The 19829-nt window shown below is 34.0% G+C and overlaps 1 protein-coding gene across 2 annotated transcripts; it reads right to left on the bottom strand.

The window, feature by feature from the left end:
* Positions 1 to 7033: 7033 nt before the first annotated feature.
* On the bottom strand, positions 7034 to 19829 carry Olr1 (oxidized low density lipoprotein receptor 1). 2 transcript variants are annotated; one of them, XM_005341813.4, is made up of 6 exons: positions 19604 to 19793; positions 15479 to 15580; positions 13678 to 13923; positions 10088 to 10227; positions 9824 to 9939; positions 7034 to 9512 (listed from the first exon to the last, which is right to left on the bottom strand). In XM_005341813.4, exons 1-6 carry the CDS (start codon positions 19689 to 19691, stop codon positions 9368 to 9370), a joined length of 837 nt encoding a protein of 278 aa, XP_005341870.2. In that variant the 5' UTR covers positions 19692 to 19793; the 3' UTR covers positions 7034 to 9367. The 2 variants fall into 2 exon arrangements, with proteins under 2 accessions (XP_005341870.2, XP_040136921.2); XM_040280987.2 differs by lacking the exon at positions 9824 to 9939 and having other exon boundaries at positions 9378 to 9512; positions 19604 to 19829.

The following is a 19829-nucleotide window of genomic DNA, read 5'->3' as shown; positions in this document are numbered from 1 at the left end:
CACACTCATGGAGTACAATGCATATTTTAATATGTGTATAGAATGTGAAATGGGTTTATATGTATATTTGTATGTATATTTTTTGTTTGCCTTGAGTGATCGCCATGTCGTCCATCCCTTGTTCTTCTCAATGGCTCTTTTTTTTTCCCTATGAATTTGTTTGTTACTTTAATATGTTGACTCTGTTTTTTTCCCCCTGTATCATATTTATTAGAAAAATGTAGCAGAATGTGAGACAGGAAAACTCAGATAGGAGAGTCTCATTGGTTCTACCACTACTGATTCAACAAAAGCATCCTTGTAGTGGTTTATTTTGCATTTTGGAATTGAATATACAATTTTCCTTAAAGAAAAATAATTTGGCTAAGAAAAAAAAATTTGAAGTCACTCACAAGGCATATCCCATTCATTTTTAGAGAGAAAACAGCCCAAGATAAGTGAATTGAATTGCAATTTAAGTCACCAGCGCACTGTCTAAATTCAGAGTTCATGTTCTACCTGATAAACATAGCATGTGGTGTTGTCATTGCTCCTGTCACTGAGTGACCAAGTGACTTTAGAGGTGTCATTTTAGTTACTGTGTTTGCTTCCTCACCAGTTCAATGATGATGGGCTTTAAATCTCTATTGGGACCCTTATACGTGAATAAAAGAGGTGCAGGAAAATTAATAAATGGAAATGCATGCCCTCTGGAGTGCTATCTGAGCTAAGTTAATATGAATTAATCAAAATGGTTTAACACTCAGGCAGGAGTGAATGAGGGGCTGGTGCCATCTGCTGTTCTGTTTGGGTAATTTCAAGGCAGATTAGAAGTTAATGTATTTTCATTTGGCAATAAAGTTGAAGAATTTAAGCGGGCAGGTGTGAGATGAAATCTTAGAGTAGTTTTTATTTGCATTTCTTTAATTACTAGAAGTGTTGAATGTTTTTTCATATATTTGTTGATTGAAAATGTATCTTCTTCTGAGAAGTGTCTGTTCACTTCTTAGCTCATTTATTGATCAGGTTTTTTTGTTGTTGTTAAGTTCTTTGAGTTCTTTATGTACCCTGTAGACTAGTGCTCTATCTGACATGTGTGTGGCAAAAATTTGCTCCCAAAATGTAGGCTCTCTCTTTACCTCATTGATTGTTTCTTTTGCTGAGAAGAAGCTTTTTAATTTGAGTCTATCCCATTTATTGATTCTTGATTTTATTTCTTGCACTATAGGACTCTTGTTAAGAAATTCGGGAGGCCTAATCCAACATAATGAAGATTTGGGCCTACTTGTTCCTCTATTAGGCACAGGGTCTCTGGTCTAATTTGTAGGTCCTTGACCCACATTGAGTTGAGCTTTGTGCAAGGTGAGAGATACAGGTTTATTTTCATTTTGCTGCATATGGATTTCCAGTTATCAAGAATACAAACAGTGTTGGCAAGGATGTTGGGGGAAAAGGCACACTCATACATTGCTGATGGGACTGCAAATTGGTGCAAACATTCTGGAAAGCAGTACAGAGATTCCATAGCAAACTTGGAATGGAACCACCATTTGACCCAGCTCTCCCACTCCTCTGTCTATACCCAAAGGACTTAAAATCAGAATACTATAGTGACACAGCCACACCAATGTTTATAGCAGCTGAATTCACAATAGCTAAACTGTGGAAGCAACCTAGATGCCCTTCAATAGACAAATGGATAAAGAAACAGTGGTATATATACATAATGGAATATTACTCAGCATTAAAAAAGAATAAAATTATGGCATTTGCAAGTAAATGGATGGAGTTGGAGAGTATCATACTAAGTAAAATAAGCCAATCCCCCCAAAAAACAAAGGCCGAATGTTCTCTCTTATAAGTGGATGTTGATCCATAATGGGGGGGAGGAGTACTTTGATTGGACAAAAGGGAGGGAAGGGAGGGAAGGGGACATGGGGGCAGGAAAGATGGTGGAATGAGATGGACATCATTACCCTAAGTACATGTATGACCGCACATATGGTGCAAATCTACATCATGTACAACCAGAGAATGAAAAGTTGTGCTGCAATTGCGTGTACAATGAATCAAAATACATTCTGCTGTCATATATACCTAATAAAAATAAATTAATTAATTAGAAAAGAAGAATTTAAGCAGGAAATATTTGAATATGATAAAAATGCTACTTTCATTCTGCTTAAAGTTATCTATGTTTCTTTTTCCCTAAGGAATTATGATTGTTATAAGTAAGCTTTTGTTCTAAGCTCCTGCTGAATTCAATAATCATCATATGTGCTTATTCTATTTTTAATTTTAATTTCTGTTACCAAATTACAAGTTATCAAAGGTAAAGGAAGTTGACCTATTTAGTATTAATCTAGTGACTACTCTTACACTGTATTAAATAAATGAATAAAATTATACACATTCAGCTTTTTGTTTTGTTTTGTTTTTTTCAGCTGGAATGCAAACCAGAACATTGTACCTGTGGGCAAGCACTCTACCACTAAGCTCTGGTACAGCCCCAGCACTTTTTATTCATACATTTATTTTATTTTTGAGATAAGTTTTCCCTAAAGTGCTGAGGCTGACCTAAAACTTGCAATTCTCCTGCCTAACCTTCCCAAGTAGCTGGAATTACAGGTGTGCACCACCAAAGCCAGCTATATATATAGCTCTTTTAATTTACTTCTTTATTTTCTTCCTCCATACTAGACTGTAAATACCATGAGAATAGTGTCTATGTATGTGCATTATATGTCTGCACTGTTAGCACTAAAGAAAGAGCCTTCCCGTGAACTAATCCTCGATAGAGAATTGTCAAGTGAATGAATAAATGAACTTAAAAAAGAAGAAACTCCATATTCTTTTGTCAAAGTAAATTAGAACAATTTTTAGAAAGCAAAAATATCTGGGACTTTAATATTTGTATATAATTTACCAAAAAAAATATAGTCAGGTTCTTAAAAATCACGTATTAGACAGTCTACATCATTTCAAAAATATAACATACGTGCTTAATAAAATAGGCATGACATTTACAAAAACATGATCTTTTTTCAGTGTTTGGGATTTGCTGTAATAAAAGTGCTACATAAGCTGTCTTAGAAAAGAGCTTAGTAAAGAGATGATTTTACATTTATGGATATATTGAAGTGGATTCTTGCTGTCAGTTTCATGGTTTCACTCAAATTATTTATATTATTATTGATTTGTTTATTCCCTAAAAGTCAAATTATAAATTATTAGTCAGGTATGCTCCTGATAAATTAGGCAGCTCAGGAAGAGCTGAGATATGTGGCAGTTGGCTTGAATATAACATGAATAATTAAATTTAGATATGTTATAACCAAGGGAAAATTTAATAATTGTGAAAATCCTCAGGTTTCCTTGAAGTCCAAGAGCAAGTGATGAATAATACTTCTACTTAGAATTCTGAGTTTCCCAACTGTGCCATGCTTAGGATTCCTCACTGTTCTCTCATTCTTTAAAATTTTCTCCCAGGAAACCAGTGGTCTGTCAATTCTCTGGTTCATAGTCTCTTCCATGGGATAATGTTTTGCCTACTGTGGAGGGGTAGGGTTTCAGAGGATTTAGGAAATAAATTCAGGCATAAAGGAGGTATATCACTAAGGTAGAAAGACTGAATATTTCAAATTTGTTCATTTTTCTTGCTATGTTTTAAAATATTTAGCAGACTCAGGAAAATGTACATATTCGGCTCATGCTGCCAAAGCAGAACAGGCTAAAGTTGCTATACAAAATACATTGAATTAATCCAATCTTTAAAATTACATTCATGTGTACATCTATTCCTATGCTAACACGAATGTTCTATGGAGCCCAAACAAACCTCAGAAAAATCTCTACAGTGAAAGAAAAAATAAAGAAATGATTAAAACTACTCCTTAACGTTTCTTTTTCTACTACTGCCTATTATTGTACAGAATAATGGGGTTTGTGGCATAGTCATAGATTCATATATCATACTTTGATCACATCTACTCTCTTCCTCTGACTCCCTTCTTCCTCTCATCGTCTCTTCCCACCCTACCCAGATTCTTCATGAGAGAAAATGTGATACTGCCCTGAGTCTGGCATATTTCACTTAGCATTACATTCTCCAGGACCACTACTTTTTATGGTTAGAGAAACAAGTACCAGTACAGACTACATTCCACAGCACACTTTTCAACGAAACAACAAAAAGAATTCTAAGCAATCTTTACATATACATTAAGTCTGAGTTAATAAGTCTTTAGGTTATCTTTGACCAAATCTAAACACTTAGTAACTCAGGCTTAACTGTAGGTTAAGAATACACTAACAAAAAACAAAACATGTTTAGGGTATTAAAAAAATAATAATAAATAGTATAAATAGCTAAGATTTCTTCAACTGTTATGAAATCCGAGGCTCTATATGATATGCTCTATAAACATTATCCCTTTAAATCCTTAGATATGTAAAAGATAGCTACAAGCATTCATCTCATTTTCATTTTAGGAAATCAAAGCATCAAGAGGGAAACTTGCTCAGATAAGAAAGAAATTTAGGGGGCTGTGGCTGTGGCTCAGTGGTAGAGCGTTTGCCTTGCACTGGTGAGGCACTGGGTTCCATCCTCAGCACCGCATAAAAATAAATAAATAAAGATATTTTTTTTAAAAAGAAAGAAAGAAATTTAGTAACTGACCAGAATTTGAATTCAGAGAGGTCAAATTTAGAACCCTTGTTCATTTCTAATTAAGGAAATGCATGCATAATCCATAACTTATTTACATCAGCAATCAGGAAAGTTTTACGAAAAGAATGAGAGAAGAGATATTTCGAAATTTTCAAGTTGCTTAACAATCATTGAGGTTATAGTTTTAAAAACTCTTTAGGAATGTAAAAGTCAGTCAGCTCACAGGGCATTCATAAACAGTCTGAAGGGCAAGTGTGATAGCTGGAAAATCATGGCATTTGCAGGTAAATAGATGGCGTTGGCGAAGATAATGCTAAGTTATCCAATCCCCAAAAAAACGAATGTTGAATGTTTTCTCTGATATAAAGAGGCTGACTCATAGTGAGGTTAGGGAGGGGGAGAATGGGAGGAATATATAGATGAATTCTAGATAGCAAAGAGGGATGGGATGGTAAGGAAGGGGGCAGGGGGTTATTAATGATGGTGGAATGTGATGGATATCATTATCCTAAGTACATGTATGAAGACACGAATTGGGTGTCAACATACTTTATATACAGAGATATGAAAAATTGTGGTATATATGTGTAATAAGAATTGTAATGCAAAAAAGTACATGTGTAAAGACATGAATTGGCCTGAACACACTTCACACACAAAAATATGAAAAATTGTGCTCTATATGTGTAATAAGAATTGTAATGCATCCCGCTGTTGTGTATTAAAAAAATAAAATCAATTAAATTTAAAAAAGAGTGATAGCTGGAGACTTGATTTAAATTGTGTCAAGAATGGGAACATTTAAATAGCTGGCCACTATAGGAAGCAGTATACAGAAAGAGATGTCCCCAGAATAGATGGGATCAGGGAACCTGCGCCTGAAGAGCTAATACTTAGGAATCAATGCGCTGGTGCCTGCCTAGATTGGAGAACCAAGGAATAGTAAGCATGAATGCAAAGGATTCACAGTCACTGTTATCATGGCTCAAGAAGATAGCTGTGTCAACTTTGAAATAGAAACTACCAGGCACAAAACAGTCAAGAAATTCATCTGCCAGTTTTAGACTAGACTCTTTTTAGGGAGATGCTTTGTCTCCACAAATTCTTGTTCAGTGATAAAGTAGCTCCCAATGGGAAGCTAACAGTACCTAATAACAAAATAATTATCTTGGATTTTACTTAAAGCCAGGATGGAGTGACAAGGGCTGGGTTTATCTTTAAGCTAAACACAAACAAAAACAGAAATGTATTTATGTACAAATGATATGATTCCCTATATAGAAAATACAACAGAACAAAAAAAAAAGTACATGTATAAAGACATGAATTGGCATGAACACACTTTATACACAAAAATATGAAAAATTGTGCTCTATATGTGTAATATTATTTGGAGAATGAACTGAGTTTTTTAGTATTTTGGGATAGAGTTAGTACCAAAAAAATCCCTTGTGTTTCTATATACTAGCAACCCGTATTTGTATAGAAAAATTACAAATGATAATGTCATCTACTTTAACTTCAAAATTATGAAATACATAATGATAATCTAACAAAATGGGTAAAATATCTTTACAGAAAAAAACTGTAAAATTTTACTTAGATTAAAGAATGCCTAAATAATGTACTTTACTTAGAAATCAGATGAATCATTATTTTCGAGATGTAGTTCTCCTGAAGTTTATCTGTAGATTCAATGCAATCAAAATCAAAATTCCAAAAGATTTTTACAAAAATAGATGAGTCAATTCAAAAATGAATACGGAAACACAATGACATAAATCAGCCAAAACAACTTCTTTGAACAAGAACAAAATTGAAGGATTGTCACTATGTGATTTCAAGCTTTACTATAACAGTTCAGTATTCAAAATAGTGTGGTGGTAGTGGTATAAAAATAAATACATCCATAAAAGAGTAGAGAGTTTTTAAATAAACTCACATATGCATGAACAGTAGTGCTGACAAACATGCAAAAGCAGTGCAGAGAAGAATTGCCTCTCAATAAATGTTACTACAACAATTGGATAGCCACAAGCAAAGACGTGAACTTCAATACATAACTCACAAATTACTCTAAAATAAGTCATAGACTTCAGTGTAAATCCTAAAACCATGAATTCAGAAAAACAAAATAGGAGAAAAATGTTGTGGCCTTGAGTTAAGCAATGAGTTCTTAAACAACAGAAACGTGGAAGTGCACTTTATCAAGACTGAAAACTTCTCGTTTTGTGAGTGCACTGTTTTGAGAAGGAAAAGAAGGCAGAGACAGACAACCAAAATTCTCAAGTCACATATCAGATAAAGGGCTTTTGTCTCAAATATACACAGATCTCAAAACTAAAAAATTAGTACATAGATAACCCAATTTAAAAACACTGAAAATACTTGTGTAGTTTCTTTATTTAAAAAAACATACAAATGATAAATAAGCATGTCAAAATGTACAATATCATTTACCATTTGGGAAATGTGAATTAAAACTACACTGATATACAATTACATATCTACTAGAATGGCCAAAATTACAAGATTGACAAGGCCAAATTCCAGAACAGATGACATAAACTGAATTACTCTTACACTGCTGGTAGGAATGTGAAACGAAAATATTTTGGAAAACAGCAGTTTCTTAACTAGCTAAACACATGCCTACTGCATGATTCTGGCATTCCACTTCTAGGTGTTTACCCAGGACAGAAGAAATCCAATGTTCACACAAACATAAGTATACAAAAGTTCATAGCAGCTTAATTTGTAATTATCAAAAAACTGAAGACAAATCTAAATGTCATCAACAAGTAAACAGATAACAAACAGATGGTAGTATTTTTATACACAGGGGTACTCAACCTTAAAGAATGAAACTGATACAAACAACAAGATGGAAATGCATGAATCCCCAAAGAATTATACAAACTCTACAAAATGCATACTGAAAACAGATTGGTGCCTGTCTGGAGTAGAAGCATTTGGGAGAGGCATAATGAATCTTTTGGGGGAGATGAATGTGTTTACTATTTTGATTGTATTGACATCCTCACCACAAGGCAGCATTGTTTAGATGTGGGAAAACATCAAATTGTCTAATTTAATAAGTTCAATTCATTATATGTCAATTAATACAGCAACAAAGCTGTTAACAAGAAAACATCTCATTTTCCAACGAAATATATGTTTGTGTGTATATGTATGTGTGTGTGTGTGTGTGTATATACATATATATATATATATATATATATATATATATATATATACATACATACATATATGCCGCAGTCTGGCTGCAGCAAAATAACCAGGGGGTGATGAGCAACTTGTGTAGATTGATACAGCAGGAGTAGGAGCCCTTTATTGTAGGACAGGAGGGGTATATATACATTCCACACAGCTTACCTTAATTAACATAAAAGCCAGTCAACCAATAAGGAATCTCCACACTTAATGCCTCACTGGCACCACCTCACAAACCACTCCCTCTGGCAAAATGCCAGGTACCATCCTGACTTGTTTACAGACCCTAACACACACACACACACACACACACACACACACACACACACACACACACATATATATATATGTATATATATACATATATATATGCATACATATGTGTGTATAATGATGCTGGATATATATTATAACATATTTACATATATGATGATAGATTATATGTAGCAAATGGAAAGGTTCTTTTAAAGAAAATAGCCTGTGGAGGGGGTGGAAAGCTCTGAAAATAGGAGAGATATTTCTAATTTCATCTGTTTCTATTCAGCAATATTTACATATCTGGCTCAGTTTGTTCTACAATTGAGTGTCTTGATTTTTTGGTCTTTATGTTTCTGAAACATAGTATCTCATAAGAGAGTTGTAGAGAAGAACGTAATTTGGGGGGGGGGGTAAATTCTATTATTTTGCCTCTGGGTCATATATCCTGAGATTCTAACAAATGCTATTTTGAGGGGTTAAAGCTATTAGACTGTCCTTTGGAGGAAGAAAAGATGAAGAAATAATAACTGATTCAGAAACTGATAATGGGTTGTGAATTAGTACATGGAAAAGACCATGCAATTACTAATTATTTTCTGGGGCACCACAGTTGTCCCAAAATGTGTGTGTGTGGTGGTAAAGGTTGGGGGGAATATGAACATGTATAAATGGTGGAGTCTAGAAATAGATAAAAATTTAAAAGACAATGGCTTTTAAGTTGAGAATGTGAGCTTCTTGATTTTGGTGCTGCCTTTCTCTAGTTCTCCTTCATGGGCACTGTTTACCAGGTCCATTTCCCCTTTTTTTGCCTTCTGTCTATAGTTGGGTAAGTTCTCTATGTTCTGTCTTCTATGCAGTATTAGAAGGGGGGTGGGGGAAGGCAGAGAAAATTGAGCAGATGGTTCCCAAGGTTGGAGAGGAGCCAAATTTTAAAATAGAAAATGGAAGAAGGTTTGAAAATTAGCAAGGAGGCTTGGGACACACTAGCTGAAAAATGTCAGACAATGATGATAGATAGATAGATGACAAATAAAGTGAATCTACAACTCTGGATCTAAAGGCATTAGGCAGCTGGATTCCTAGTCTTCGTTTCTGAAAAACCCCAGTCAGTTTCTGTAGCCAGCTCATCACTGCAGTTCTCAGGGCTCTCATGGTTTGTACGTAAGTGAAGATGAAGAGTAGCTTAACTTCCAGAATAAAAGACCTTTTTTTCCAGATCCTTCAAATTCACAGTGCTTTCAGTAGAACTGCCTTCTTCTGACATATACTGTATGCAACTAAAATGCAGTTTTCAGCAAAAACAGCTCCCCGTTGTATATATGCACAGGTGCCTGAAGCATACATCTGGGAAACGGCACCTTGGAGTCTAAACCTGCAGTTGAAGAAGGTAAAAAAAAAAAAAAAAAAAAAAAAAAATTAAATTTACTGCCACCTTGTGTCAGAAACGTAGCTTTGTCTTAAAACTTCAAATCAATAAATATGGGAAGAAAAGCTCAAGAGAGATCTGAAAGGGTAAATGGGCAAAGCCCTTTGTGAGAGGGGTGAAGAAAGAGACTTTTGCAAATTCCCCAAGGTTCAGTGTGGCAAATGAGGTCAATAGTAGAATGTGGCAATAATTTTAAAAGTAGATACAATAAGAAACAGAAAATTTAAAAGGAGTATCGAAAGGAATAGGAAACTTACAAGTGGGGCATCAAAGGAGAACCATCCTCCCAGAGCCACGTGTAGTTGGGTTTCCTCAGTGACAATCCCATCCAGAATGGGAAACTGGAATGGGAGATTGCTTGCTGGATGAAATTCTGTGGAGAGTAATGTTTCTGATTTGATTGAATTGATGTTACAAAACAGCTATTTTGGCTCTCCAACAAGTGGTTCTCCCCCCAGGTCCTAAACTAGATTTGTGTTGCTATCAATGCTCCACCCCCATAATTATTCATAAACACTCACCAGATCATCAGTGTTATTAATTTTTAGCAATTGGGCACCCAAAGACAAGCAGTTCTCTTGACTCTTTTCCCAATTAAATAGTCCAGAGGGAAATAGGTAACAGCTTTCTTCATGCCAGATCCAATCTTGGGGACAAGGACCTGGGAAGTGTTGTATACTTAATCAGTGAGTTATGTTTGAATACAAGTATTTCTGCAATTATGTAATTAATTTTAGCCTTAGTCCCCTCACATGCATACCATTTCTTCTTCATTAAAATATATCTGTACTCTACAAATACCTAAATAACCTTAGGGTCTTTATTTCTCCATTTGTTTGAAGAAAAATAAATAAAGATTTCTGATTTTAATAACTAAATTTACTTCTCATTTAGCATTTTCACTTGCTCTGTTAAAAAATAGGATAAGCTGCAATGTGATTTTAGAACCCAATCTACTTTTTAAAGTTATGTATGGAATAATGAAAGTGAGAGTTGGAAAATGGATATTTAATAGCCACTCTGTTATTAAGAAGTTAGGCTTATGAATTTTAAAACTACACATCTTTGAATAATGGATTAGGCCTAAATACTGTGTCTTCTACTTTTAGAAACAATAACCATATGTTGCTAGTGTGCATTAAGATGTGCTATAAGGATAAAATGCATATCCAATTTTGAAAACTTTGTATGAAACAATGGAAAATATCCTATTAGTAACTTTTATACTAATATTGAATAAATATTTCAGATATTTTGGATAAACCTAAATATGCTACTAAAACTAATCTTTTTATACATATGATTGCTAGAAAGTTTAATGTTACATAGTGTCACACACTATATTTCTTTTGGACAAAGTTGTTTTAGGGAGAATAATATGGTGATTCAAAATAAAGACCTCAACCTCAGTAAAATCTCAAATATTAAGAAGGTTCTCAGCAGCAAAATACCCAGAGAGACTAGCAAACACAACTCAGGAAGTTAGCAATATGCAAAATGTGCCAAGGTCAGTGAGTGTATGAATGTTTTCAACCACCCCCAGGCCATCTTATCACCAGTGTCATTCTCATCCTCAGTGTTGTCTTCTGCCTAAGTTTATGACATTTTAAGGAAGACAGAGCCCTTTGATCTAGACTGTTACCAAAGTTTAGAAAAAAATTAAAATCTTTCAAAATAGTTACATTTTAATTCAGTTTTTATTGTGCCACAAACCAAGATAATTTAAGAATAGGTTTTATCAAAGAGGCTAAAACAGGAGGACCCTGAGCAATACAATAGGATAGTGATTGAGAAGGACATGCAAAAGGTCAAGTTGAAAGCAACAAATGCAACCTTCTTAGCTTCTTAATGTGCCTTTCATATTATATAAGTGTCAAAAATATCAGTTTTGTGGTCGAAAGCTTAGGCAAGTTTACAAACTTTGACAAAAATAAGAAAAACACACTCAAAATATGGAATTGAAACCAACTTTTTTTCCTTGTGTATGCATGAAATATACATATAATATTACTTAACATTATAATACTATATAAAATGTACATAATTACCATATAATATTATGAGATATAAACTTGAAAAAAACACAAATCTTATTTACCATGTGCAAGAAACCGCTGGAAGTACTTCACATATATGAACTCATTTAGTCCTCATAACAACTCATTGAGGTAGGCTCCGTTAATATTCTTCATTTCTCAAATAGAGAAAAGAGGAATTTGAACCTAGTCAGTCCAACTCTAGAGTCTATGTTTTTAATCACTGTGACACACTACCTCTCAAATTTCTAAGTTTGAACTCTTTCTGAACACATTTCTCAGTGAGACTCACAAGTCTTTCTGATGCAGCATCCTGGAGTCAATGTGGAATCTTCCATTTTAACAAGTACCTTGCATACTAAGGTCTGAGAACCACTGCTATTGCTGGTGCTAAGTGTAAAATCCATTACTGTGAAGCCCCTGCATCTCACTAGCTTAATGGCTGTAAGCAAACACATGGTAAGTAATCACTCTCCCTCTTCATATATGCATTGAGACCACACCCTTGTTTATAGGACAGATAAAACTTGCATATTTTTCCATGTGGTATTTTAATATCTATTTATTTATGATCTTCTCAAAGCTAATTGATTAAAGAAAAACTTTATTTAGTATATCTGCTAACTGGCCTTTATCTGACATTGTCAAGAAGTGTAACACATTACCTGGTGTATCTGCCCGCACCAAACATACCATTTATTGAGTTTAATTAATTGTCCATGCTTGACATCCCTGGAAGGTGGTTCTGAATGGTCCTGACATATATTTAATCCCATACAATTTTCAACTGATAAAAACAGAAATGTTTCACAGCCTTGCCTATGAAATAAACTGTTGGTTGGTATATAGCTATGTCTGATTATGTAAATATTCCTGCCCTTGATATATAAGCCTCCTCCAAGCTTTCTTTGAGCTCTGTGTTCATTTATTTCTTTGAAAGCTCCCTCCCTAAAAAAAGATTAAATATATGTATAACACTTGCTAAATATCACCCTATCTAGAAATCTCTCTGCTTATTTTGGAAATTTAAATTACTCTGTAAACAAGGAATGGATTTATAAACTGCAAAACTTTACACAAAACCACTTACCATTTTTATTATTTAACTTTATCGTGGTCTCATTTTTGTATAAAATGAAGGAATAGATATCTGTGAACAATTATTATGTCATATAAATTCTAAGAAGTTACATATTTGAACTTATATAAGCTGTACAAGAAAAAAAAAGTGAGAGAAATCTGTGTTTTAGTGGACTTAGTTACTAATCCTAAGACCAAAGCACTCAAGTACTTCACAGAAAGCAATGCATGTCTGAAAGTGACTCCATGTCACACTTTCAAACATTCCCTAAGACTAAAATCATACACTTGTTTGGATTGCACACCACAGAAAGACTAAATAATGCAGATAGCTTTTGTAATAATATCAAAGTTAAAAATAATCTTGTAAATGCTACTATTTCTCTCTTCTAGATTGTGAGTCCTGGAAAGCTGAAATCAATTCAATTCTTTTTATAAAAAGGGACTTTTTGGACCTCTCATATTTTTGTCTAACCTGAAGTATCTACCTAACACTTGCATGCAAGTCTACCTCCATTGATTCTATTTAGATTGATGAAGTGAACATTCACATAGTGTCACAGAATAAAGTCTAATGCAGAAGTACCGGCAAATAGTTGTAAGGACAAGAAGACGCCTTAGAAAAAGAAATCTGATGATTAAGATACAGTAGAATGCAAAGAGGTAACTACCTATGGCAAGCAGTGAGGATGAGAGGAGGTTCTTCCAGAGAAATAAAAAAAAAAGAATTTTTAAAGAAATAAGAAGCTCTTTTTTTTTTAAGGAAGAAAATCTTAAATCCACCAAATAGTGGGCTTCATTAAATCAGATGTCTCTAGGATTTGACATGGGGTAGGGTGGAGATGACAAAAATAGAGAACTTCCAGATGGAGACCATTATGAATGAATAATGAATGACACATACATCAGTATGACAATTCTGTGCCTAGAAATACTTATAAAAAATAAAGATTAAACACAAAACCTGCTACTCCCCCTCTTTCCTCCCACAATACCTGAAAAGTTTTCCACTCTCTTCAGAGCTTCTTGGAGATCCAAATTTTGCTGGTGAAGCTCCATCTGCTTTCTGGATTTTTCATCCAGCTTCAAGGCAAGGATTTCTATCATTTCCTTGAGTTCCTCCTGTGACTTCTGAGAAGCATTTTTTGCCTGCTGCTGAGCTAAAATCTGTCCCTCCCGTATGATTTCCTGGTGTGTAAGGTTGACTTGGTATTGTTTGAGGAGATCAGACACCTGAAATACTACAGTAGAAATGAATCAGGGTTCCATATCCAATCCCCAATATAGTTCCACTGAATTTTCACAAAATCAAATAATCAATTTTGACAACAGGTAAGTATCCACAATAACATTTCATGAACTTGAATAACTGAGAAGCAAATAGCACTTCAAAGTCTACTGGAAGATGATCCAGATTTCTTTAGAAATTATGCAGTGTCTTTTTAATGTGAGGAACTTTTCTGACACTTAGGATAAAAAAAATTACCAGTATTTTTTATTAGAGCTGTGCACAAATTAAAATTAATAAGTAACACCACAGTGAAAAAAAATAAAATACAGACAATCTAAGACACTCACCATACTCAGTGACTGTTAATAGGAATTGTCATTAGCGGTTTATTCTACTTGTGTCTTAATTCTTGCGTTAAATCTCCTCTGTCCCCTCCCATTTTGTCTCACTTTCCAGACTTCCTAATTTTATTTAAGAACCAGAACACTTGCCCTATTTTGAAATAGCCACCCACAAAATTATTTTAAGTTACTGTGTCACTAGAGTCTCAAAACATTTTTTTGTTTTTATTTTTTGCCATAGTGCATTTTAGGAAGGGTGGAGTTGAAACTAAGGTTGTGAAATCAAGCAGCAATGAATGTTATGGGTAAAAGATCTCAGTTCTAGAAGCTTGATGCTGCAATCTCAAGGGGATCCCTTGACTTGAAACCAGACACTTCTCCCAACCATTAGGAAAAGGCCTTTAGTGTTGATAGATTCAAAATAAAGCCGGGCACAGTGATACAGGCCAGTAATCCCAGCTTCTAAGGAAGCTGAGGCAGAGGGGTTGCAAGTTTGACGCCAGCCTCAGCTACTTAGCAACACCCTGTCTCAAAAATTAAAAAGGTCTGGGGATACAGTTCAGTGATATAGCACCCCTGGGTTCAATTTGTAGAAACAAAAGAAAAAAAGAATATCTTATGAATTTGAACAACTCAGAAGCAAATAGCACTTCAAAAACCTTAATACATTGGATCCCAGCCACTTGAAATAGTTCAGATCTACAATCTAAATATGCAGACAAATTAGATGGATGAATATAATTTTCTTAGATATTCTTGTCCTTATTTTCACTTCTGCTTTTCCTATTAATACACTCTCTTCCTAAATGACCATGTTATAAATTTAAAGTACATTTAGTTTAAAATGCTTTACTTAGACTATTTCTGATTTTTAAGGACATTTAATCATCTTCATCAAATCTCAACAAGAGTTAGTGAAATTCATCTTGGGTTTGTCCAAGTGAGTTTGTGGATTAGTTATGTCAAGTAATTTTACTCTCCATCATTCTTGGATTTATATAGACTTTCTCTATGAAGTTATGAAAATGAAAAAAAAATATTTTACCATGTGTATTCTTTATTTCATGTCTTTATCAATTTAAGGGATTAACACAATATACCCATTCATCTTCCCACTCACTTTAAAAACATTTTGCCTAAAACAAATCTGAATCAAGGTTGTTTTGTAATTTTTAGGAAATAAATTCATAAATGTAGACTCATCCCACCTATTTCAGTACTTACACTGCATCCCCAGCATTATGATGGTCACCAATAATCCCATGCAAAGGATCCCCAGAGTTACAGCAGCAGGGCACCACCACCGAGAAGTAAGAAAGTGAAAACCTAGAGGTGGAAAGAGAGAATCAGAAATTCAGAAACAATAGAAGCAAGTCGTCAAACCATTCTTTGGATCTTGCTTGTACTTGATTTCTTCTCTCTCATACTCCCAATGGCTCTGCAAATAATTGATCACACACTTATGATGAAAAGTATGAACAACTAAAGAATTTAAGTAATTTACTAATGGTCACAAAACTGGTAATTTTAAGAGCTGGGATTCAACTCGATACCTGACTCTGATTATCTGATTTTGAAGCTGATATTTTGTCTAATCTCTGCAAAATGACTCTTTTTTTAATTGGATAAAAGTACATATATATGTATATAGATATAAATATATTCTTTTTTATCTGTTCTTTTTAGATATACATGATAGTGAATTTTGACATTACAAATACATGAAGTGTAACTTATTCCATTTATAATCTTTTTTATTGGTTGAAAAAAATGACAGCAGAAAGCATTACAATTCTTATTACACATATATACCACAATTTTTCATATCTCTGTTTGTATATAAAGTATATTGATACCCAATTCGTGTCTTCATAAATGTACTTAGGCTAATGGTGTCCATCACATTCCACCATCCTTGCTAATCCCCTGCCTCCTCTCTTTCCCTCCCACTCCTCTGCCCTATCTGGAATTCATCTATTCCTCCCATGCTTCCCCTCCCTACCCCACTATGAGTCAGCCTCTTTATATCAGAGAAAACATTCGGCATTGTTATTTTTGGGATTGGCTAACTTCACTTAATTTGTTGTTTGTTTGTTTTAGTGTTATTATCTTCTCCAATGCCATCCATTTACCTGCACATTCATGATTTTATTCTCGTTTATTGCTGAGTAAAATTCCATTGTGTACATATGGCAATTTTTTTTATCCATTCATCCACTGAAGGTCATCCAGGTTTTTGGCTCCACAGTTTAGCTATTGTGAATTGTGCTGCTATAAACACTGATTTGGCTGTGTCCCTGTAGTATGCTGTTTTTAAGTCCTTTGGGTAGAGACCCAGGAGAGAGATAGCTGGGTCAAATGGTGGTTCCATTCCCAATTTTCTAAGAAATCTCCATACTGCTTTCCATATTGGCTTCATCAATTTGCAGTCCTACAAGTAGTGTATGAGTGTACCTTTCCCCCCACATCCTCACCAACACTTATTGTTGTTTGTATGCATAATAGCTGCCATTCTGACTGGAGTGAGATGAAATCCTGGAGTGGTTTTGATTTGCATTTCTCTAATTGCTAGTGATGATGAACATTTTTTCATGCATTTGTTGATTGATTGTACATCATCTTCTGAGAAGTGTCTCTTCAGAACCTTGGCCCATTTATTGATTGGGTTATTTGTGGGGTTTTTTTTTTTTTTGGTGTTTAGCTTTTTGTGTTGATTATATACCCTAGAGATTAGTGCTTTATCTGATGTGTGAGGGGTAAATATTTGCTCCCAAGATGCAGGCTCTCTATTCACCTCACAGACTGTTTCTTTTGCTGATAAGAAACTTTTTAGTTTGAGTCCATCCCATTTATTGATTTCTTTTGCTGATAAGAAACTTTTTAGTTTGAGTCCATCCCATTTATTGATTCTTGATTTTAATTCTTGTACCACAGGAATCTTATTAAGGAAGCTAGGTCCCTAAAAGTTGCACCAGAAAACTTCTAGAACTAGTAAATGAATTCAGCAAAGTAGCAGGATATAAAATCAACACCCATAAATCAAAGGCATTTTTGTATATCAATGACAAATCTTCAGAAAGGGAAATGAGGAAAACTATCCCATTTTCAATAGCCTCAAAAAAAAACACTTGGGAATCAACTTAATGAAAGAGATGAAGGATTTATATAATGAAAATTACAGAACCCTAAAGAAAGAAATCAAAGAAGATCTTAGAAGATGGAAAGATCTACCTTACTCATGGATAGGCAGAATTAATATTATCAAAATGACCATACTACCAAAAGCACTATACAGATTTAATGCAATTCCTATTAAAATTCCAATGATGTTCTTTATATAAATAAAAAAGCAGTTATAAAATTAATTTGGAAAAATAAGAGGCCCAGAATAACCAAAGCAATCCTTTGCAAGAAAAGTGATGTAGTAAGTATCAAACCTTAAATTACCAGAGCTATACTCACAAAAATGGCATGATTTTTGTTAGTATATGGTATATTTTGTTAGTATATAGTACTTTTGTTAGTATATGGATTGGCACCAAAATAGACATGAAAACCAATGGAACAGAACAGACGGCGGGGTGGGGATATACCCACATAAACACAATTATGAATTTCACAGTCATATAAAGGTCCATTTATGAGTTCCACCACTCAAAAAACAGAGGTTACCAGTTCAGAAAAAAAAAAATCCCATACAAGGAATTTGATTTCCTCTTCTTGTGAAATAAAAAAAAAATAAAGCACCAGTATTGTTCACCTCTCTAAGAGGAAAACAGAAAAGTTTAATAACTACCTTAAGAATGTACGGATGATAAAACCCAAACATAGGACTTTAATCCAGTTGTCAATAGCCAGACTGCTTGGAATATTACATTTGAAAATTTCCACTGTAAATGTGTAACAATACAAGTCAATTGATGATCAAATATTCACAAAATTCTCATGTATCAAAAGAAAAATCAAAATTTTGACAGGGTAGAAGATAGCTCATTCAGTGATTCAGTATTCAGATTCTCTTTGCGTGTGTGTGACAAACTGGCAATGAAGAAGTAGAAAGTAGTTTCATCTCTTGCAAGTTATTGCCTAATCCTAGCATGTATCTCTGTAAGTCTCAACTGACCTTTCTCTCTGGTCAGTATTCATTTCAAATTACAGGACATCAGATATGCCTACCACTCTTGAATGATGAAACTTCTGAATTTTTAGAAGGAAAAAATTACAGAATACCAGATAATAGAAATAATAGATAATAGAAAAGCACAACTTCTATTATCTAGAGGACTGCTTTGTTCTTCAGAGACCATTAATTCATTCCCCATTCCTACTAGTGACTTTCTCATCAGAAAGTAATCAGATGTTTCTCAGTAGGTAACTTATCTAATCAGGATTTTGAAAGCAGAATAATTTTATAATTATATCAAGAGACAGGTGCTCAATATTTACTACATGAATACTGAATGAATGATTGAGTGAAGGAATGAATAAACAAATGTCAATTGTTAACTTGTAAGTCTACCAATAAATGTTTCACTGTTTTCATACCAAGTTAGTTCATCAACTCAAGGGTTACATCATTCCATGCTCATCATTATTTTACCCATTGAAAGACATTTCTATCTTGTTTATAGAAACATGATTTAGAATTTCTTTATCCAAATTTCTGACAATACTTCTCTGTCTTCCTCTCCTTTTTTTCTTTTTATTTAGAATGAATATAAAATAAAAGGCAATTTATCCAGGTTGCCTGTGGAGTTGGACTTATGAATTAATGTATACCTAAGCAGTTTAATTTACTGTGTGTGTCAAAAAGAAAGTATAAATTTTCAAACAATTATATACAATAGAACATAATTTATGCTAATCCATAATGTGTATCATTTAACTTGTTTTGCATAATTCATAAAACATTTCAGATTTTTGCAGTGCCTCAAGAATAAACAAAAATTATGACTGTACACAGTGGGATGAATTTGTTTTCTGAACCATCTCATGGATTGGATTCTAATAAATGAGAGTTTGTGATATAATTCTAGTTTACTACTTACTAGCTCCATAAATGTGGGTGATTTTGTTAATCCTCCTGATCCCAGTAGGCCCTCAGTAAAAGGGAGATAATAATAGTATGGATCTCAAAGTATTATTTGAACAGTCTAAAAAATAAACATTTAAAATGAATAGCATAGAGAATAGTTTGTAGTAAATAATATGCAGTATAAGTTTTCATCACCATCATTATATACTATTTGTTTTCCTTGAATGGTAATAATTTTCATTAAATGGATTTTAACTCCTTTCTTCAATAAATTTACATTTCTTTCTCTGTACACTTTTACCCACCCCTAGTACCTTTAGCTCTTTCTCCATTTAACTTCTGGTCAGGCTGATCCTTCCTAGGCTTCATTTTGAGGTCATCAAAAGTCATTTCCAAATTCATGCCAAGAATCAGAGAGTGTAGCAGTCAAGGACTTCAACAAACTAAAAGTTTATGAGCTTCTGCTGGAGTGTTTAAATAGCTTCTGTTATCTAATAGAAAAATGACTCAATCATCCCTGGGAGGAAAGGGAGTCTTTGC

The sequence above is a fragment of the Ictidomys tridecemlineatus genome, chromosome 6 (assembly GCF_052094955.1).
Source record: "Ictidomys tridecemlineatus isolate mIctTri1 chromosome 6, mIctTri1.hap1, whole genome shotgun sequence".
Taxonomy (NCBI): Eukaryota; Metazoa; Chordata; class Mammalia; order Rodentia; family Sciuridae; genus Ictidomys; species Ictidomys tridecemlineatus.
The sequence above is the reverse complement of the archived record's forward strand: the minus strand, read 5'-3'. Positions and strand labels throughout refer to the sequence as shown.